At 44.0% G+C, this 23,209-nt stretch overlaps 1 protein-coding gene across 1 annotated transcript in view; it reads left to right on the forward strand.

The window, feature by feature from the left end:
* Positions 1-94: 94 nt before the first annotated feature.
* Positions 95-23,209, forward strand: part of LOC146697923 (aldehyde dehydrogenase, mitochondrial-like) — a 33,008-nt gene continuing 9,893 nt past the window's right edge. Inside the window, exons 1-7 of the mRNA XM_085472855.1 lie at positions 95-365; positions 3,709-3,813; positions 8,251-8,391; positions 9,417-9,496; positions 9,648-9,759; positions 12,251-12,379; positions 16,296-16,409. Of these exons, the coding sequence (XP_085328981.1) occupies positions 162-365; positions 3,709-3,813; positions 8,251-8,391; positions 9,417-9,496; positions 9,648-9,759; positions 12,251-12,379; positions 16,296-16,409 (885 nt within the window). The 5' untranslated portion in view covers positions 95-161. The remainder of the gene's footprint in view (positions 366-3,708; positions 3,814-8,250; positions 8,392-9,416; positions 9,497-9,647; positions 9,760-12,250; positions 12,380-16,295; positions 16,410-23,209) is intronic.

A 23,209-nucleotide genomic window follows, 5' to 3' on the forward strand; every position in this document is an offset into this window, starting at 1 on the left:
AAGCAGTTTTCACAGACTTCTACAGGACCGGAAGTCTCTTTGCGGTCTTCTTTTGGTAGAGCGCAGGTTGAAGGCACTTTTGCTTTACCTTCACTTTTCCCACCCTCGTCTGTCTTAATCCGTTTCCACGTGACAAGGCGTCACGAAAGTGGGCGGCCCTGATGGTGCTGCTCAGCCCCCCCGCCGCGACCTTCACCCACATCTCCCGTGTTTGCAGCTCGCTGTCTCGGTGTTCAGCAGCAGGAATCATGCTTCGCGCTGTGCTTTTTCGGAGCCTTCCAACACTAAGACGACTGCCGGTCTGTCACTACTCTGCAGCCGCCATCCCAGCACCCAGCACCCAGCCGGAGGTCCACTACAACAAGGTAGAGTCGCTCCAGCGGTTGTTACTGCGCTGACGAGATGTTGGATGTTAGCCAACTGCGTAATCAACAAGTGCGCGCAGCGTGACAGGAGCGCTATTAAAGCGCTATAAAGTGTATAAACTGCGCGGTGCTGTGCTTCCAGCACTCTGCATGCAGAGCTATGATAGGAGGGACGAGCTGCTCACTGAGCTAACAGTGAAGCAGCAACAGGTCACGCTCAGCTTTCACTTGGAGCTTATATAACTCTGAGCGCTGCGCCACGCTGAGCTCGTGGGATTTCACAACAAGATCATGAAGATTTAATCTATGCACGACAGAAACGGCCAGTATGGGATGATTCTTGTTTCTCCGGTATTTGTTGTGAAAACTCACTCAGCTGAGCTGTGCTCCCTCAGATCCTGCACGCAGTGCTCTGCAGTAACGGAGACCTTCTGCTGCGTGGTGTGCAGTGACTGAGCTCACGGGCAGAGGAGGAGATGGCCAAGACTGAGAAAGTCAAAAGAACTCCTCTTTAAATGTTGTCCTTGTGCTCATGGAGACTCTCTGAAGATCCACGGGTCACGCGTGTTTCTTGTATCAGCATGGTCCCTGTTATAGTGATGGGTCGTTCGCGAACGAAATGGCTCTTAGAGCCGGCTCTTTGACGTGAACGACGCGAGCCGGCTCCTTATCGCGAGCCGTCACGTGGGTTTTTTTTTTTCTTTCTCTCAGCCTCTCTCTCGCACTTTTTTTCCGCTTCACTCTGCACGCGAGCCTTGTGCTTTACGCTGGGCAGAGGGGGGAGGGGCGGTAGTTACACTCAGTAGCACAGGAACAGAGCCAGAGAGAGAGAAAGAGAGGCAGGGACAACAACATCAGAAAGGTATAGTAATCATCCACAACTGTTTTCAGTTGCAGATGATAAAGGATTCAGAAAGTTTATTCATGCAGTGAATCCTATGTATGCAAGTCCAAGCAGGAAAACACTCTCCCAAAAAATCATCCCAGGCCCATATGACAGAGAAGGTGCAACTTTTGCACATTTTAATTTAGATTTTATTGTGTTGTGGTTTGCAGTGTTTTGTACGGTGGCCCTGAGAGGCCAAACGGACTGCAACTTCAGTGTTTTGTGTTGTTTCACTTTAAATAGTTAAAACATGAAATGTGAATAGTTGATTTTTGTATTATATGATTTATTTATTACATTTTATGTGGAGTGAATAAATAAAAGTATATTTACGGTGGCCCCTAGAGACAAAGCACATACAAACTTCAAATCACGTACGAACTCTGAAGCATGTACAAACTCCAAAAACACGTAAAAACACGTACAAACTCCGAAGCACGTAAAAACTCAGAAGCATATAAAAACTCAAAACACGTACAAAAGAACAACAGAAGTGCTCCAGGATGCTGGGCGCAGTGTTGAGCCTTTGTTATCTTGTGGCTACACAAGCCAGCAAGTACCAACGACCGGATTTGGTGTGTGGTAATAACAGGTAAATGAACTTTTTTTTAAATTATTTGAATATATATATGAGTGCCTGTGTATAAATACACAAACAATACACACATGCTTTCAATTGTGTAATTTAAGTGATCTAGTAGCTCTGCTTTGGAAGTTCAGTTCATGCTAGAAATGTGTTTTGGAGTTTGTACGTGTTTTGTCTCTAGGGGCCACCGCATATATTTATATATAAACATATATAAATAAAACCACTTGTTTTTACGTTAGTAATTCCTTTTGTGCATAATTTTATATTATTGTTAATAATAAATTAATTAAAGCAACAAAACAACCTGAAGAGCCGGTTCGGAGCCGAAAGAGCCGGCTCTTTTTAGTGAGCCGAACCGAAAGAGCCGGATCTCTAAAAAGAGCCGGAAATCCCATCACTACCCTGTTACCTGCAGTTTCATAAAAGCGCCCCTCCGACAGCCAAACCCATCTGTTCTCTGATTGGATTGTTACATTTGTGATTGACATGGCATTGACCAATCAGATGAAAGGAAGAAAAATAGGGTCAAACTTCGTACTTGTAACTTGCAGGGTTTTTTGGCAAAGTCCACGCACAAATCTTTTTACACATACGAAACTGATTTACAAGTACACAATATTTATGACCACATTTTGAGCCCAGGGACGTGGTGTGTGTTAACACGGTCACTAAATACAAACCTCCCCACGCTGGACAGCAGATATGCGATACCCCCCCACACCTACTGTCCAGCTGACCATCCCACAGCTGTGAGAGTGTAAAGAACAAGCAGAGTGTTACTGATATGTGGTCAAAGCAGAGGCTTTTTCCTTTGTTGGAATTGTTGAATTTTGTTTTTCTAATTAGTAATTATTAACTTGATTCTCAAGCTTGTTTAACTTCACACAATTAAGGATTTTTTAAGTTAAGACAGTCAAAAATGGCTCTTTCAGTTCCTCATTTGTAATAACTGCCATTGGTCAAAAACTTTAGAGAGTTACATGCATGTTTCTTATTAAGAAATACATTTGAAATCACTTCTTACCTTTACTTTTCATGCTACATTAGAGTAACGGCATTATTTTTTGATGATATGACGTCATTTTCTGTCACGTTTGTTAGTGTTACTGTACCCTGTGAATTTTGTGCTGAAGGTTAATTTGAAGAAAATCGTGAATTGAATTGAAATCACAATATCTGCCAGAAAAATCGTAATTAGATCATTTCCTGAGATCGTTCAGTCATAAACCCAACTATGGTTATGTTTCCATCGTCACCACTGAGCGCGTCAGAGCTGTGCGTTAAACGAAGCATCAACACAAAGAATTGGCTTCGATGAGTTTCTTGATGAATCGTTGCAGCCTTGGTATAAACATTTACCTGCCAGTGTAGCAGCGGGCTGTAGTATACGTCTGTCTGCATTTAGCTGGTGTTAAAGTTTGGACTTTGTGACTAAGAGTTCAGTTCGTTATTTAGTGAGCAACAAATTACAACAACAGTTGCCCAGAGACACTTAATATTAGGAAGCTAGTTGGTAAATTGGTAACAATATCACATGCAGTGTCATTGTTTCTATTAGACACCAGTAAATGACAGTTGTGACTTTGTGTAAGCTCTTTAAGAACACAATAAAAAGTCAAGCATGAAAACAAAATTCATTTTTAAAAATCACAGAAGTGGAAGTTCCTCTTTATCCTGCTACATTTAAAGATACAAAAGGAAAATGTCTGACAGAAGTCTGCGAGACCTTTGTCTTTATTTCATTAAAACATTCAATTGGCTGTCTTGAAATCAGTGTTTTACAGTCATTACAGGAAACAGTATTGAGTGTTTTACTTTATCAGAGTCGCTGCACTCGTAATGATGTACTGACCTTTTTAATGTTTCAGCTCTTTATCAACAATGAGTGGCATGATGCAGTGAGTGGGAAAACGTTTCCTACGATAAATCCGGCAACTGGTGAAGTCATCTGTCAGGTTGCAGAAGCTGATGAGGTAAGAGTCTGTAAAGGTAAAAACACAAAGATATCCTGCAGTCGGTTGTTAACCATCTAAAGTAGTGATGGTAAATTTGATTCTTTTTACTGAATCGAGTTTTAATGAGTCACTCACCAAAGTGAATCGATTTTTCAGTCATTTGATTCACTGAGTCAGTCGACCAGAGTGTGCAAAAAATGTACATTTTCACTCAAACTTAATTTGTTTCTCTTTTCATGTAAATCCTACTGCTAAGATGAATGATTCTAAAAGAAAACAACTATTTTATAGAGCAAAAAAGAGCAAAAACATTTCTAAAATTAAGCAATTTCCTATCAAAATTGCTTCATAAACATTTATTTTATTTTATTTTAATATATTTTTATTTTTTATTTTATTAGTATTTTCCTTAAATGTGTTAAATATATATTTTCTCATCTAAATGTCCACTGAGCTGTGAGCCAGGGGGCGGTAATGTGCCTTAACATTGGTTGCCAACCAAGAAGAAGAAGAAGCTGTGAGCCAGGAGGGAGGGGGTGAGTGAGTGAGTGAGTGAGTGAGTGATTCGTTCGCTCGCTCTATGATTCAGCACAGGAGGGAGGGGGTGAGTAGCTCAAATGTGCTGTTAGCATGTTAACAGAGCGATGCTACTGTGAACCGAGGAGCTATTTTCTTGATGTGAGCTTCTACTCAGGGTTTTTTCTTCCAGTTCAGAGCAGAATTTTTTTTGTTACGATACTGGATGTTGTGTTTTTCTCCACAATTTTAATTATAAGCTAGATACATTGCTGCTAACAGCAACAGGGATGAGTCAGTGAGTCAGTTGGGCTTGTGAATCATGATTCATGAGTCAGTAAAGTGATTCTCGAGTAATGAACGATTCGTTCATGATTCGCGCATCACTAACCTAAAGTCTACGTTCTTCCACTAACCCATAACCTGTGGGACTGTTACTGTAGCAAAGTGTCTGTGTGTAACCAGATGTGAGTGGACACTAAAAGTACAGACAAGTTTTTGCCCAGCTGTTTTTACACCTTGTAAGTGATGAACCTTACAGTGTCGTTCAGGGATCATCAACCCTGAGCTCAGACTTACAGGCTCAGGCTGCGCCATCACCAGTTCTCAGCACTTTAACTGTGACACTGAGCAGCTGCTTAGTGCTGGCTGTGCTGGTGAAAGGCAGGCTCAGATGGACTGACCATAATGAATTTACCATATGCTGACTGTAGGTACATGTTTATGTGTGTTCATATTTAGTTCGTATTGGAGCTTTGTAAAAACCACAGTGTTATCTGTAACTGGGAGCAGCAGTGATTGCTGATGAACCAGATGAAGAGCAAACGCTCAGATCCATGTAAAAAACATACATGATAATAGTGTGGAGGATTTTTTAGGACTCAAGTATGGCTTCGTGTCAGAAGGCTGTGTGACTTGTAGCTGCTGACTTGTCTGTATTTTTAAACTTTCTGTGATTAAAATCAGTACATGCTTACAGATAGGCAGAAATCCAGGAAGTATTCACAGCGCTTCACTTGTTCCACTGAGTGAAAAAAGTCTGCTTAATATACTTGCACATCTATTTCAAATGAAAAACAGAAATATAATAGAAGTATTCACAGCCTTTACCTGAGACTCAAGCATCTGTCAGATGTTTCTACAGTGACTTGATGGGAGTTCACAGGACACTGACCGTCCAGCCAATCTGAACAATAGAAAGGTCTTAGTCAGTGAGGTGAAGGTCACTCTGACAGAGCGCCAGTGTTGGACTGGAGAGAGGTGAATCATCTAGAAAGAGCCATTTCTACAGCACTCCACATGGAAGCCGCTCCTCAGTAAAAGTCACATAACAGAAACAAAAATCTGTGATGAAACAAAGATTGAACTCTTTGGCCTGAATGCTAACATCTTGTTAAAGACGTCTGCTAGGACATCAGTCAGCTGGTCAGCACAGACTGAGCACACGTCCAGGTATATCCTCTGGTCCAGCAGCTTTGTGTGGGTCGACCCCAGCGAGAGTCCTTCTCACACTGGCTGCAGTCAGGGACAGCACTTGGTTGTCTGGCGAGGGGATGGTTTTCCGTGCTGGCTCGTTGTTTTGGGTCTCAAACCTGGCATGGAATGTGTTAAGTACATTTGGGAGAGAGGTGTCGGTAACACGCTTACACGGTGGGGCCTTGTAGTCCGTGGCAGCGTGGATGCCCTGACACATTTGCCTCTTCAACATGCATGGGGACTGGGACGCCACTCAGGGTGGACTTAAAATAAAATTCTACTCTTGTTCCTATGAAATAACACATTCCATCCATGGAAACTTATTTTATCATACAGTGTTCATAGTTTTCAGTCATGTGACCTAGTTGCTACCCTGGTGGATAAAACATTACTCCATTATGACAGCCAGTACGACGTGGATCATCTATTCATGAAGGAAACATTAAGATATGAAGAGAAACTAGGAATTTTGGGGGCTTGTGGTCCATATTTTGTCCCAGCAGCTTTATAAAAATCCCTGAAGGTGGTCACATCTCTATCAGAGCTCCACTGCTCAGATCCAATTGTAAGAAACCCAAGAATACATGTCAGACTCGACAGATGTCAGTGAGCATGTTAAATATTAAAGTTCATGACAGTGAACAAGGGCTTGTCTGGAAGGTTTTCCAGCAGAAACCCTCTTCTCTAATAAAACAAAAAGAACGTGGCAGCATGGATGAGGTTTGCAAAGTTGCATCTGAACAAACAAGCTGCTGAGTCATGGGGAGTGCTTATGACTTTACATTTATGTGTACATTTGACATGAAAACTTATGTCTGATCATCTACTTCCAAATAAGTTGATTATCTGGTTAACAGTGTTACTTCCTCGCAGCAAAGAGAGCCTAAAATCAGACGTACTTGACTCCCTGGTGTAATGCTCAAACACACTCCTTAAAGCAACTTTCCTGTAAGGTGGAGAGGAAATGGGATCTCACTCATTTAGATTCTCAGTGAGCCTGGAAAGCAGTCTATTGTTGTAAAAAGAAGCCCTCTGTAAATATAGGACATCTTACTAATAATAATGGATTGCATTTATAGCGCTTTACAATGCCACTATTCATTCACACACTGGTGGAGGCAGCTACAGCTGTAGCCACAGCTGCCCTGGGGCAGACTGACAGAAGCCAGGCTGCCATATCGCGCCACCGGCCCCTCTGGCCAACACCAGTAGGCGTTAGGTAAAGTGTCTTGCCCAAGGACACAACGACCAGGACAGAGAGAGCAGGGATCGAACCGGCGACCTTCTGGTTACAGATGTGCTTCCCAACCCTGAGCCACGGTCGCCCCACTAGTAACCCCAGGTTTCTCTTCAGCGCTGTATCCAGGCAGAGTAAGAGTCGGGCTGTGGTCAGCTGAGTATTCATTCAATCTTAATTAGTAACAACTTCACAGATTTCTTCACAAATACAATTTTAACAGTTGGAGAAAAAAATATTCATAAGCATCTCACAGACATGTCATTACTCACAGCTACTTTCAGTACTATTGATATTTAAATAGCGTCAATAATCACTTCCTCCAAATGTGTCTATTAGATCCCATTTCTTCAAAGAAGCTACTGTTAATTAATGTTGCTTAAATATCTCTATGAATGGGGTTTGTACAACATGCCTTCATTTAATGAAACCGTTACTGATTGCATAAAGCAAAAATGAAGACCAGCACAAGAAAGTGATCACCACGGTGATTCTGCTGTAGAAATGGGCGGCTGCAGCCCAACTGCTCATCTGCCTGTTACTGCTGAGGTCGAGGGTCAGGGTGCTGGGGTCGCCATTCACTCTGGCTTCTTGGCTAGCTTAGTGTTAGCATGCTGTCTTAGCAGACGCTTGCAAAGAACTGAAGTTGTGTTAGCAGCACGGTGCGGTTGTTTCTGTCCTGGAACCTGTTTATCTCGTCCTCTTGTGTGCAGAAGCACATGTCCACATCCCTGCTCTGAACTGCGTCGCTATTTTTGTCCTCTGCCACGCAATCTGAATCAGCTGATGTGGGTCTTGATCCTTACTCCCCACACTCCCGTCCACGGCTGCCCCTCCCTGAGCCTGGTTCTGCCGGGTGTTTGCTCAAAGGCGGTCGTTTGATGGTTGTTGTTTCTGTGTGTCTTTACTTTACAACATAAAGTGTCCTGAGACTTTTGTTGCTGTGATTTGGCACTATATAAATCTGTATTAGTCTCAATTTTGTCTTTTCTATTTGATTGTAAATGTTTTTTCTTTCGTTATGGATATTTACAGTATCATATGAATATTGACGGATCGATCAAAAGAGGACTGGTGAATTATACTTTGTCTACTGACCACAATTTGAATGCACACGAATTCCTTCATTTGGCTTTCCTTGGCCCTAACCAGTGTTTGATGCTGTATTACTTTATAAACACCTCCTAACTAACTGCTCGGCTAATCCTGCACTGCTGTCTTTCCAGGCAGATGTGGAGAAGGCAGTGAAAGCAGCAAGTAATGCCTTCAGGTTGGGATCACCATGGCGACGGACGGATGCCTCTCATCGTGGCGTGCTGCTGAACAGATTGGCTGATGCTATAGAGAGAGATGCTGCCTACCTCGCTGTGAGTGATCCTTAAAGGCTAAAACTCTGACAGCAGCTTTTCTTGTACTTCTCTGTTCATCGTGACCACAGTCATGTGCAAAAGTATCTGATGGAAATATTTGGCTCTTTCTGAGATAGTCATGCATGAGCAAACTTTTGTAAATATATCTTTTGGCATTTTTCAGCTTTATTTGATAGACACAGTGAAGAAATGACAGGAAAGCGTGGGGCAGAGCGAGGAGGGGCCGCGGGCTGGCCGCCCTCAGCCGTATGGCATGTGGCCGCCCGCTCAGCGCGCTGAGCTAAACCGGCGACCGCACGAGCAGACATTTAATCCTTGTTGATGCATTACCTCTATTTGCAATCATAAAACTTTCAGTGTTCTTGTGAGAAGAGTTGGTAGAAATAACTTTTAGACGTCTTCCAGATGTTGCGACTGCTTTTTCTGTCACTGAGAATGTAGCGCACTGGCGTCGGTTACATCCACCTATGCTGTGTTAGTGTCGAGCATCGTAACGACAGGATTTAAAGAGCTGTGGTTCAGAGTGAAGTTTGTGAATGCCTGTGACTCAACCCTGTCCAAACCAACTGAAATAAACGATCGGATTACTGGGAAAATATTCTACAAGCCAATGTGACAACAGTTTGTCTACAACCATCTGGCCACGAGAGCAAAGGTTCTTTATTTTTCACTTCAATTATGAAAAAGTACAAAGCACAAGTGTCATCTTTTCTGTGCGCTCTCATTTCTGAAATACTTCCTTAAGAAGCCCGTGTTCCCGTGGGACATCGGACTTTTTCACAGGACTGTTTTATCGTTTACTGTGACCTGTTTGGTTCACATTCATCAGGGTTTGATGATCGACTGTGGAGCTTGGGTAGCATTGCTGTCATCTACAGCGTCTCTCTGCAGCCTGTAAAGATGGCACCAACACAGCATTGTTCCTTTATACGACATTTGCAGTACATGGAGCCTCATGATGTTGCACTTTTGTTATGTCAATGTTTTCTATACCATGTGAAACTGTTGTGTTGTTTCCACAGGAGCTTGAGACCCTTGACAATGGGAAGCCCTATGCTGTTGCCTATGCAGTGGATCTGCCCACAGTAGTGAAAGTTTTCAGGTAACAAACACACAACAAAGTTTTAGAGCCTTTCAAAGTGTATCTGAAATGATGTTACAAAGTCCAATCATTTCCTTGTTATTTCTTGCTGAAGCATTCAGCTGCCTCCTTATCCAACCCCGCAGTGTGTAAATCCACTTCTGTTGTGTAGATATTATGCAGGCTGGGCCGACAAATGGGAGGGAAAGACCATCCCCATCGATGGAGATTATTTCTGCTACACTAGACATGAACCCATTGGAGTCTGTGGACAGATCATACCGGTAAGGAAGTAGAAAGATGCTTCACATATTCTCTTTACACCTGCAGAGTGAAGGCTGCAGAGTCACCCGTGACCTCTGTGTACATACAGTGTGGCATGAAATGAATGCCTCAGTGGGCATGTGAAACGCTAAGTTAGTGACAGCTTGATTAAGAGATGAAGGAGCAAGTATCACCTGTTTGGAAGGGTTACCATGGCAACGCGGCTTACGTTTAAAAAGTTGCATCTAAAAAAATTTCAAGACTTGACTGAAGAAAAGTCCAGTGATATGAGATACTGACGAAATCATAATTTTCTGTATCACTTTAAGTTATTGCTGATAAAACAGGTTCTACACTTGGTCACATTTTTGCCGTGTTGTGCAGAACGACGTGTACCAACATACATGAAGAGGGTCAAACCTAAAAGGGACCAGGTCATTGTTTTACTCCGTCCTGATAAGAACAATCTGAGCGCTGACAGAGGGTGTGCGACTTTTTTACATGATTGTATGTTTGTAACAGCTTTTGCTACCGAATTGTAACGAGGTAAATGTCACTTGGTTATCCTGTGATTGAAAGACACAGAGTAGTTTTATCCTCAGCCGAGCTCTGCATATACGCACAGCGATCCATGTATTTATAATCTGCCCTTTCCAGGCTCTAGTAGCTGCTGTTTGCTCGTTCTGACAGTCTGGACCGCAGACCGTCCAGCTCCTCTCTCTCCCAGGTCCCAGCATGCTACTGAAATAGGGGAGGCCTGCCAGCCCCCCCTGGCACTGCCCCCTGAACCCAGTGTACCACCCCTCCCCTGCAGCTGAGCCACAGACCACGATACACCAGATATAGCTATACAGATACAGCATCATTGGATATTAACACTGAAACAACAGTTACTGCTCTGGTTCATGGTCTTAGAGCCGGCTCTATGAAGTGAACGACACGAGCCGGCTCCCAAGGTTTGTTTTTTTGTCTTTCTCTCACACTTTTTTCTGCTTCACTCCTCACGTGAGAAGGGGGCTTGCGCTGAGCGGGGGGAGGGGGGTAGTTACAGTCGCAGTAGCACAGGAACAGAGCGGGAGGGAGAGAGAGAGAGCCAGGGACAACAACGTCACATTACAAAGGTATAGTAATCATCCACAACTATTTTCAGTTGCAGATGATAAAGGATTCAGAAAGTTTATTCATGCAGTGAATCCTATGTATGCAAGTCCAAGCAGGAAAACACTCTCCCAAAAAATCATCCCAGGCCCATATGACAGAGAAGGTGCAACTTTTGCACATTTTAATTTAGATTTTATTGTGTTGTGGTTTGCAGTGTTTTGTACGGTGGCCCTGAGAGGCCAAACGGACTGCAACTTCAGTGTTTTGTGTTGTTTCACTTTAAATTAGTTTAAAAGGAAAAAGCTGAAAATTTAAATAGTTAAAAGTTGAAATGTGAATAGCTGGTTTTAGTATTATATGATTTATTTATTACATTTTATGTGGAGTGAATAAATAAAAGTATATTTACGGTGGCCCCTAGAGACAAAGCACGTACAAACTCCAAAACACATTCTTTGTGTTTATTCTGCATTTACTTCACTATATTGCATAAATGTCAGTTAGAAGCTTAGCCTCCTAGGACATGGTGTTTTCAAATGTGGACATCACATTTTGGGTTATTTAGACCAAAATACTAAATTTTACTCTACAACAGCCTGATATCCACATTATGCTGTCACTGTTCTATTGAAATTTAAAACTACATCTTCATATGTGGATCTCATTTTTCTCAGAACCAAAAATCAGTTAATAAAAAATCAGGCAATTCTTTGTTTTTACAGTCATCAGCTCCCAATCAGCCCAAATAGCAAAGAGAAATTAAAATGCATGCCACGAAAGAGTTTGGGTCTTAGAAGGTTAAATTAAAGGTTGAAAAAAAAAAGTCATTGCAACTCGGCTATTGATCAAGTAATTGCGATTAATCGCAATTAGTTACAGAAAATTGTGAGAGCACGTACAAACTCCAAAACACAACAGAAGTGCTCCAGGATGCTAGGGGGCAGTGTTGAGCTTTTGTTACCTCGTGGCTACACAAGCCAGCAAGTACCAACGACCTGATTTGGTGTGTGGTAGTAACAGGTAAATTATTATTTGAATATATATGAGTGCCTGTGTATAAATACACAAACAACACACATATGCTTTCAATTGTGTGATTTAAGTGATCAGGGTAGCTGTTTTGGAAGTTCAGTTAACTCTAGGAATTTGTTTTGGAGTTTGTACGTGCTTTTTCTCTTTAGGGGCCACCGTATATATTTTTAAAATATAAAATATAAAGAGAAAGAGCCGGCTCTTTTTAGTGAGTCGAGCCGAAAGAGACGGTTCTCTAAAAAGAGCTGGAATTCCCATCACTAGTAGAAACGATATGGATGATTTCCTTTGTCACAGAAGTGTTAATACAAGCAGGATGTGGATATTTTATAGGTGAAGTGTCAAATTATCTTTACTTATAATTGTCTCCTCCTGCAGTGGAACTTCCCTCTGCTGATGCAGGCGTGGAAACTTGGCCCTGCCTTAGCAACTGGTAACACTGTGGTGATGAAGGTCGCAGAGCAGACGCCACTCACTGCGCTTTATGTAGCCAGCCTAATCAAAGAGGTATGTTTCAGTTTGTAATCGCAAAGTATTAGTCATCACAAATGTAGTGCAGAGGAACGTCGACATCAGTATTTCAATCTTTTTCTTTGTTATGAACTTAAATTGTGAAATCTTGTTACATAATGTAGAGAAATGTGTTGTAAAATCAAAAGAAGTCCCCAAAATATCCATAAATATTTTTGTGCATCTTAACCTGGTCTGGGCCCGGGACACTGCAGCATAGACCTCGTCAGCCTCCTCTGGGGGACACCAGGTGCTCCAAAGCCAGCACAGAGATGCAGCGCTGCAAACAGCCCCACTGCAAGCTGTCTGCTGTAGCTCGATGAAACCAAAGGAAGCACATCATAAGCAAAAAGCAGAGATACGATCCTGAGCTCGCTGAACCTGAAGCCCTCTGATCCCTGGCTGCTGCCTTGAAATTCAAATCAAATCAAAATTTATTTCTATAGCACATAATAAACAACAAAGTTGCCCAAAGTGCTTCACAGTCGGTCAGAGCAATAGCATAAGACAGAATAAAAAAGAAACGGTTAAAAGGAGGCAGGAAACAATATGAACAATACGGGTAAAAAAAACAAATAACATATTAGTTTGAATCAAAAGCCAGACTGGATGGACTCGGAGGAACGAATATAAGGAGGGAGGTTACTCCAGAGTCTGGACTTCAGACGGGACCTCGGTTGCGTCAGGAGCATTTGATTGGAAGATCAAGTGCCTTATTAGGGATATACAAATGAGTTTGCATAGATAGCTGGGAGCCAAATTGTTTAAAATTTTAAAGGTATGCAAGAGAATTTTTGAAATTGATACGATAATCAACAGGGAGCCAATGTAGGTTGGCTAAAACTGGTGTGATGTGGGGAAATTTCTAGTACCAGTTAAGAGACGCGCAGCTGCGTTTCAAGCTAACTGGAGCCGGTGAACAGAGGAAGGTGGGAGGCCCGAGTAGAGGGAATTACAGTAGTGTGAATAAGCTTTTCGAGGTCCTTCAAAGGGAGGTATGGCTTTGCTTTAGATATCTGACGCAGCTGGTTGAAACAGTTTTTACCACAGAGGAGGTCGATTTCTCGAGTTTGAAAGAGCAGGAAAACACCAAGGTTTCTAACAGTGAGCGAGAGATGGCTAGCAAGGGGCCCTAAGGCATCAGGTACAGTGGGGCAAAAAAGTATTTAGTCAGCCACCGATTGTGCAAGTTCCCCCACCTAAAATGATGACAGAGGTCAGTAATTTGCACCAGAGGTACACTTCAACTGTGAGAGACAGAATGTGAAAAAAAAAAATCCATGAATCCACATGGTAGGATTTGTAAAGAATTTATTCGTAAATTAGGGTGGAAAATAAGTATTTGGTCACCTCAAACAAGGAAAATCTCTGGCTCTCACAGACCTGTAACGTCTCCTGTAAGAAGCTTTTCTGTCCCCCACTCGTTACCTGTATGAATGGCACCTGTTTGAACTCATCATCTGTATAAAAGACACCTGTCCACAGCCTCAAACAGTCAGACTCCAAACTTCGCCATGGCCAAGACCAAAGAGCTTTCGAAGGACACCAGGAAAAGTATTGTAGACCTGCACCAGACTGGGAAGAGTGAATCTACAATAGGCAAGCAGCTTGGTGTGAAAAAATCAACTGTGGGAGCAATCATCAGAAAATGGAAGACATACAAGACCACTGATAATCTCCCTCGATCTGGGGCTCCACGCAAGATCTCATCCCGTGGGGTCAAAATGATCATGAGAACGGTGAGCAAAGATCCCAGAACCACACGGGGGGACCTGGTGAATGACCTGCAGAGAGCTGGGACCAAAGTAACAAAGGTCACCATCAGTAACACACTACAACGGCAGGGAATCAAATCCCGCAGTGCCAGACGTGTTCCGCTGCTGAAGCCAGTGCATGTCCAGGCCCGTCTGAAGTTTGCCAGAGAGCACATGGATGATACAGCAGAGGATTGGGAGAATGTCATGTGGTCAGATGAAACCAAAGTAGAACTTTTTGGTATAAACTCAACTCGTCGTGTTTGGAGGAAGAAGAATACTGAGTTGCATCCCAAGAACACCATACCTACTGTGAAGCATGGGGGTGGAAACATCATGCTATGGGGCTGTTTTTCTGCCAAGGGGACAGGACGACTGATCCGTGTTAAGGACAGAACGAATGGGGCCATGTATCGTGAGATTTTGAGCCAAAACCTCCTTCCATCAGTGAGAACTTTGAAGATGAAACGAGGCTGGGTCTTCCAACATGACAATGATCCAAAACACACCGCCCGGGCAACAAAGGAGTGGCTCCGTAAGAAGCATTTGAAAGTCCTGGAGTGGCCTAGCCAGTCTCCAGACCTCAACCCCATAGAAAATCTGTGGCGGGAGTTGAAAGTCCGTGTTGCTCGGCGACAGCCCCAAAACATCACTGCTCTCGAGAAGATCTGCATGGAGGAATGGGCCAAAATACCAGCTACTGTGTGTGCAAACCTGGTAAAGACCTATAGTAAACGTTTGACCTCTGTTATTGCCAACAAAGGTTATGTTACAAAGTATTGAGTTGTATTTTTGTTATTGACCAAATACTTATTTTCCACCCTGATTTACCAATAAATTCTTTACAAATCCTACCATGTGGATTCATGGATTTTTTTTTTTCACATTCTGTCTCTCACAGTTGAAGTGTACCTCTGGTGCAAATTACTGACCTCTGTCATCATTTTAGGTGGGGGAACTTGCACAATCGGTGGCTGACTAAATACTTTTTTGCCTCACTGTAGCTGTTCCAGCGGGGTGTGACTATCAAAACTGTAACTTCGGTCTTATCCTGGTTCAGTGTGAGAGACGTGATAACCAAGTTTAGTCTCTCTCATTTAGACAGTCAAATAGGGCTTGCAGAGAAGTAGAAACATCCGATGTCAAAGGGAAATGAATTTGTATGTCGTCGGCGTAGCAGTGAAGGAAATGTTATATTTTTAAAATATTAATCCTAACGGCTGCATGTACAAGGAAAAAAGAACTGGGCCGAGCACAGATCCTTGAGGAACACCACAGTGAATGGGGCAGAGGCCGAGGAGTGCTGCCCCATGGCTACGGAAAACGACCTCTCTGAGAGACAGGATTCAATCCATGAACTCATGAGCAACTGGTGACAAAGAGCAAACTCCCACCCAGCCCAGACTGAGAGAGGAATCTCCTCTCCAGCGCTGGCACACACTGTAGGAGGTGTGATTTCCTCGGGAGCTGGAATACAACCTTTGGTACCACTATAGGGAGGAATGCTCTCCAACAGCCATCCCATAACAGAATTAGGTTTAATGTGATCTACCAGAGGGGCCAGGACACTGGAGAGCTTATTTTAACCACCTCAGCAGTCAAACGTGCGGCCATTTGTCAGTGAGCCAAAATGGATCAAGCAGCAGGACAAGGATCCCAGCACAGCAGGAAATCTACCACAGAGTGCCTGAAAAGGAAAAGAATTAAGGTCCTGCAGTGGTCTACTCAACACCAAGACCCTAACCCAACTGAAGTATTGTGCTGGGACCCTCAAAGAGCTGTGCATAAACAAATGCCCACAAAGCTCAATGAACTAAAGTATCGTTGTAAAGAAGAGCGAGTAAAATTCTCCGGGGGTGATGTGAGAGGTTATTCACAGAGAAACCATCACTGCGACTTGCTGCTGAACCCGGGGGACGTCCTACACACTGCTGCTGCATTTTGGTTTCAGTTTTGGGAGATCAATAATGACGTGGTTTAACACATTGTGTATTGTTATTCATCTGAGTTGTATTTAAATCGTATAGGACCTGGTAAGGACGACATGATTTAAAAAATGTCCTGATGTGTTAAATTTTATTGAAAGAGAGAGTAATGTATTTTTGATGTGACCCTATACACAAAAAGCCAGGTTTTCCTAAGCTTTGGTTCTGTTCCAGGTGGGTTTTCCTGAAGGTGTTGTGAATATCCTGTCTGGCATGGGACCAACAGCTGGTGCTGCCATTGCAAGGCACATGGATGTCGACAAGGTGGCTTTTACTGGATCCACAGAGGTACGACAGTTATTGCCTTTTGTGCCACGAGTTGTTGGTTGGACAGTAACATGCTGTATGTTTGCTAAAACTCATAAATAATTACTGGCATGGCCGAAAGAACGAGTGGCAGAAATGAGCTTCCTCCAAAGGGTGGCCGGCCTCTCCCTCAGAGATAGGGTGAGGAGTTCAGCCAATCCGGGAGGGGCTCAGAGTCGAGTCGCTGCTCCTCCACATCGAAAGGAGCCAACTGAGGTGGTTCAGGCATCTGATAAAGATGCCTCCTGAGTGAGGTGTTCTGGGCATGTCCCACCAGGAGGAGGCCTCGGGGCAGACCCAGGATTACATCTCTCAGCTGGCCTGGGAACGCCTTGGTGATCCCCTGGATAAGCTGGAGCTGGGGAGAGAGGGGTCTGGGTTTCTCTCCTTAGGCTGCTGCCCCGCGACCCGCAGATGGACGGAGGGAATTATTGGCACGAGGGGCTGGAAAACTAAAAACAAGTCAAAATATCCAAACCCTCTTATTCTGCACCAGCTGTCGGGCTATGTGATTGAAGCCAAACATGATATGGAGCAGAAAGTGACCACGGCCCAACAATGTGCTGTAGGCCGGCTTTTACTTCAGTTTGTTTCTGCAGCAACATAAAAAGGAGAGGTTTAAATGAGTCCACCACAGAATCACAAGGCTGAACCTGTCTATAAACACTGATATACATAATTAGAAGACATAAGGCTTCTAGAGTGCAAGCTTCACTTTTAGTTTGTGAAACAATTATGCCATTGTTCTTACAAACGCTAAAAATGAAAGATTTGCTGGGTCCTGTCAGAGAGGTGCATTTTAGATGGACTGCAAATGGACAGGCCAGGCAGAGAGCATTCAGACTGCATAACAATAGTGAACATGTGTGTGTAAATGCCAGAAATATGTGGAGCTCTGTTCTAAACATTTCAGGTGATATACAATGATGAAAATAAGGTCAAAGGAAACCGAAGCTTTGCCATTGTGTGTACAACGATTGGTAATGCTCGGAATTTAAACTTGTTTTCCAAATATTTAGCAGTCGTAGCAGCAGTGATCACAGGCAGCATTACTCGATCGGACAGCATCCAGCCTCAGAAGTTTGTCCCCTGAACGGGAGACTCCAAATGCAGCCGCAGATACAGTACCTGCAAAAACACTGCAGTAGTCAGTTACAGGTGCAAAAACTCCATTTGATGACAGGTAGGGAGAACCAGCCCATGTAAACTGGTCTTAGTGAGGGACCGTGCAAACCACAGACTACAGCTGTAAAAGGCTGTGGGGGACTGCGAGCGGGCACGTGGTGTGGACACCCACATCTGTGAATGAGAGAACTCGAGAACGAGGCAACATGGGATTGAGATTAGAGCAGCAATTATTGATAAAGAATCTTTTTTAATGAGCAATAATAAAAACTCAGACATTACAATGTTTAATGGTTTAAATGAGCATCTGTCACATCTGTCAGCGCCTCGCAGTTTTACTGTGTACATTTTTATTGGTCTGCAAAAAAACTTTTATTTGTATATCTTACAAAAGCCTTGACCTGTGGCCTGGTGCACCCCCAAACAGTAAAGGTTTTACTGGGAAAAACATGTTCTTCGTCTCTCCCTGAGGTCAGTGTCTCTGTAACAGCTCTTTGCTCTTTGCCGTGCGTACAGACAGACTTCATCACTGCTGCGGTTGTGTTACCAGTCTTCTTATTAAAAACTGGGCCTGCTTGGGCTTAATGTTGTCATACCTTATATTCACACACTGCTCGTAGATACATTTCTATTGCTCGTCTAGTTTTAGTCAGAAATGTGGTTAAACATCATCATTATATGACCCTGAATGTAGAAACCAGGCAAAATTTATGTCGTAAAATAACCCGTCGTAGTCGCCTGAAGCCTCTCCCGGCTTTCTTAAGACTGCTGATGAATAAATAAATAAATAAATACATTAATAATATGATCAGCCCTGGTGCAGGGGGCCTCTTGTGCATCGGCCTAACTGGGGGGCTCTTCAACTGGCGGGGAGGTTGTTCCATCCTTGCAGGAGTCCACTCTGCAGGTGGGGGAGAGACATAGGAGAGGTGGAGAATAAACTTAACCTGGGTGTCTGTTGTCTTGTGTAGTCTGGGAGACGATTGAATGTTGGGGTGGGTACAGTTTCCTCTGCGGTGGGGTGGGGTGGGCTGCCCCGGGTCCTGTGGGGCTTGGCAGTGCTACCGTAGGCCCCGGTCTGGATGGACCTGGGCTCCCTTGCCTTGGTGGGTACCAGAGGACGGGGGTGCCTACTGGGGTCAGCGGGGGAGCTGGCCCTAGGGAGGGGCATCCTCCCCTCCCTTCTTTTCCTCCCCATCCCCGGCTGCCTCCCTCTTCCCGCTCCACCACACTCACCCACACGGCCTTGGGGTGCGGGTGTGTCACGAGGGTGCAGGGGAGACATCCCCCCCCCCCCCTGTCCCCTTCTGGCCACCTGTGCCTCAATTTTATCTCACAACTTAGACATCCACATTACTCACACTCTCATAACACACACATACATATAGGGCCTTGAGGGTGGGCACGTTAACGGTGTCCAGCGGACGGTCTGTGTACTCAAACCTACCTCTGGCGCCGGTGCCCACCTCTCAATTTTAAACCCATGTAGACATTGAGGGTTCTCGGGAGGGGCCGTGCTGACACCTGCTGCTCTCTGGCAGCAGCACCATGCTCTCCCTTGTTTTAAATGCACTTTAGAACAACACGCAGCAACACTACACATGAGCGGGAGGAGGGAGGTATGGGGTCTTCACACACCCCCGTTCTCTGCAGGCCATTGGGGCGGGGGGGCTGGGAGGAGATGTTGGCTGTCCGATTGGCCTCCCTGCTGCTGTGGAGCCTGGGACGGTCTGCTTGCCTCCACCCCGGGGGGGAAGGGTAACATCTCTTGGGTCTGGATGCTGTTTCCCCCTCTGGGGGCGAGGGTACCTGGACCCGGGGTATAGAGTATGTTTGGGGAGTGTGATTGTGTGTACTTGTCCATTTATGTCAATCCTTACGTTGGGTGAGTGCTGAGTGTTTGTATATGTGTGCATGAGGGTGGGAATGCATGTTTGTGTCTGTGTGTGCCTGTTTGTCTGTGTCTATATGTCAGGTCGGGTCTTACACTCCACCTCTCTGGGAACTCCCAGGCCCTCCAAGGCCTATCTCCCCTCACCACACTCCCTGCCAGTAACAGATGCCCTCAGGGATCGGTGCGTTGGTGGTTCTTGGTGTCCGGGGCTGGGCGCTCAGGTATGTACCGGCTCACTCCCGGTGACTACTTGGCGGGGCCTGGCGCCTGTTGCTCGATCAGGCCTCTTCCGGGGCACGGGGGGCCCTCGGGCCTCCGGCCTCTGGGCCTGCGGCTCGGTTCACTCTGGCACAGCTGACTGCCGACAGAGCCGGCGGACACGCCGGTGCAGCCCCCTCTAGCTTCTGCTCGGTGGCTACTGGGTGATGCCTCGTCTGGGGATCCTCAGCTCTTCCCAGGAGGGTGGCACGATGCCCCTCCGGTGGTCCTCCTTGGGCTCTCGCACTCTGGGGCCTCTGGATGTCTGGAGCCTGGATCTCCTCCATGCCTGCTTCATGCCCTGGGGGCGGGGCTATGGTCCTCTACATCCTCTTGCAGACCATTACATGTGGAAACCTTTTGAATACAAGCGCGCAAAAGCCCAAAATTACACCTTTCTTGGCTGCTACTTGAAAGCACATTGTGCGCTGTCGGTCCTGCGTGCTGCACAACAACATTGAATATTTAGTATTTACTGCTGTTTACACTTAGCTAGATTAACGTGATGGTGTTGTGTTTAGTATGTTGCTCTGTTTTTTTTGCTTGTTTTCTCTTCTTCTCTCAACAGGTGATCCAGGAGATTTTTTTTCCTTTCTCACTGTCCCTCTCCCCTTCTGTTTTTCTTTTCCTTCATCTTTCTTAAAAAACAAAAACAAAAAAAAACAAAAAACATTGATCGCTGGATATGATTGTTCTAATAAAGCTATCATTACTGAAAAAAATAATATGATTAGTAAATTACATTATGTAGATGTCGTAACGGTAGTTTTACTAATAATTTGTGGATTTGTTTTTAACTCTCCTTCCACACTCTGACAAATGTCAAACACTAATAATAATCACAATGAGTCCTGACTATCAAGTGTGGAGTCCTGTCACAGTGTAAAATAAACACTGATAAATGAGACAAATGACAAACTCAAACTTTCTCTTATGCCTGGCTGTGATTTTAACACAGTACATGTTCTTCTGTGGAGGAATCACTGACACAAAGTATTTACAGAACATTGTTATAAAAGTACTGCTCTTCTTTGTGTTTCGCTGAACTTTATGACAATGTTAAAATGAGGAATTTTTGCTTCAGCATCATTTGCATCATTACTATTATTTTTATTACTGTTGAAATCCCAAGTATGCAGTCTGGAATACATTACTGAAACTGGTGTTAAGACATCTACAAACTTTGGGATATCATGTTGAATTTATAATAAAGTATAGCTCAAAAATGTGGACAAGTCGTTTCCACTTGATGGAAGGATCTAAAAAATCAGAATAGACCTATTTATAAGCAACAAACTTATATACAGCTATTTACACAAAGTGCAGCTAATGCCTCAGCAATGTTTGTGCAACTATTTAAACTGTTGACAGAAAACTGATTCAAAATCCATCATTTCTCTGGGAAGGGTTCTGATTCTGTGCTGTGTTGATCTGGTGGAGCCGGCACACAAATACAGAACGTCTGGATCGGCTCTGATCCTATTACCCAGCAGGCAATGCAGAGTTTACATGGAGCTGATGGGTGAGGGGACTCGCCTAATTCTGCAGTAGCCTTACCAGCCACACCTGTTCCAGCAGCTCCCTCTAGAACAGGTCACCTCAAACGGGCTCTTACTTTTAAAAGGCTGGAATAACCTGTTAGAGCTATTCATACTAATGTTTCACAAAGGGTTAAAAGGTGAATGTGCACAATTTAGGCTTTAATTGCAAGATGTTTTATTAAGAGGGGAAAGCAGAAATAAATAATAATCAAACAGAATCAAATCACCTGAGGTTTACTTATCTACTCCGAGCTAATGCTGACTTTGTTCTGATCTTTGTGAGCAGAATGGTTGGACAGAGTGCATTTCTCTTTGTGTTACATGCTCTGGGTGGAAATCTAAATTTCCTTAATTTTATAACCTAACATGGCAAAAATGATCTATGGTCCACCTGGGCCTTACACAGAGCTTCTGTCTGATTTCTCAGACTTTATATCTAATTTAGTTCTGAGCTCAGATAAAATAATTATTGTGGGTGATTTTAACATCCATGTAGATGCTAAAAATGACAGCCTCAACATGGCATTTAATCTGTTATTAGACTCAATTGGTTTCTCTCAAAATGTAAAAGAACCCACCCACCACTTTAATCACACTCTAGATCTTGTTTCAACATATGGCATAGAAACTGAACATTTAACAGTGTTTCCTGAAAACCCTCTCCTGTCTGATCATTTCCTGATAACATTTACATTTACAATAATTGATTACACAGCGGTGGAGAGTAGACTTTATCACAGTAGATGTCTTTCTGAAAGCGCTGTAACTAAGTTTAAGAATATAATCCACCCACTAGAGAAATAGTTTGCTGCTTTATAAGAAAGCGCTCCGCAAAGCCAGAACATCTTACTATCCATCACTGATTGAAGAAAATAAGAACAACCCCAGGTTTCTCTTCAGCTCTGTAGCCAGGCTGACAAACAGTCAGAGCTCTGTTGAGCCAACCATCCCTTTAACAGAAATTGTATTGGGAGAGCAGCCTGTTGTGCCTGACAGAGACATGGCTGAAACATCATTACCGACTCTGTGATGAGTTTTAGTGGCTTCAGAATGAGCAGACAGAGCAGAGTGAGTGGGGCTAAATTTGCCTGTCAGTAGCAAGTGGTGTAACCCTATGCATCATACCATATCCATCACTGACCGGATATGCAACGAGGGCACTGAGCTGTTGGTGACTGGCTGTGTTACCTACCAAGGGAGGTACTTGACTTGATGGCCTGGAGAGTTCAGGAAGGAGTCTGATGTTCAGGTAGACAGGGAACAGGTGGAAGAGGACCTGCAGAGGGTGAAGTATGTGCTGGAGGAAGAATGAAAGTCGGTAGAAGCAATGAGGGAATGAGACGGACATGGAGGGAAAGGTGAACATGGAAAACATGGAGGTGCTGAGGGTAGACGAGTTTAAATACCTGGAGTCCAACCACCAAAGCAACAGACGGTTCACAAGAGGGGGGAAGAAGAGAGTGCAGGCAGGCTGGAGTGGGCGGAGTCAGGGGTGATATGTAACCAAAGGATAGCAGCAGGATGTCATGTGGCGATGTGAAGCAGGCAGGATGACGACCAAAAATGCAGACTCATAGGCAGGACCTCACTCAAACACAGCTTTGTTGATGGATGCCAGAAATACAAAGCTAGACTTGGATACACAGGAAAACAAAACAGTTTCGTTTGGTCATTATTTAAAGTATTGTTTAGATGTTTCTGTGATCTTCTAGAATAGAATAGCCCTTTGTTATCACCGTACATATACTCCACGCTAATTCAGAGCAGCCACACATCCATTACCTGCTTTATGTGCAAAGACCTGGATCTGTACTGTGGATGCAGGTCTTTGTTAGATTTGTAGAGTCAAGTAAAATAAATTAGAACAAATGATGTGTTTTTGTGACAGGCTGTAGTAACAAAGAGCAGAAAAGACAGCACTATGTTAAGTGTCTTTTTTTATTCTTGAATGATTCATAGGTGAG

The sequence above is a fragment of the Copadichromis virginalis genome, linkage group LG11 (genome assembly GCF_057382275.1).
Source record: "Copadichromis virginalis isolate Kocher_CV1m ecotype Utaka linkage group LG11, C_Virginalis_male_GT1.1, whole genome shotgun sequence".
Taxonomy (NCBI): Eukaryota; Metazoa; Chordata; class Actinopteri; order Cichliformes; family Cichlidae; genus Copadichromis; species Copadichromis virginalis.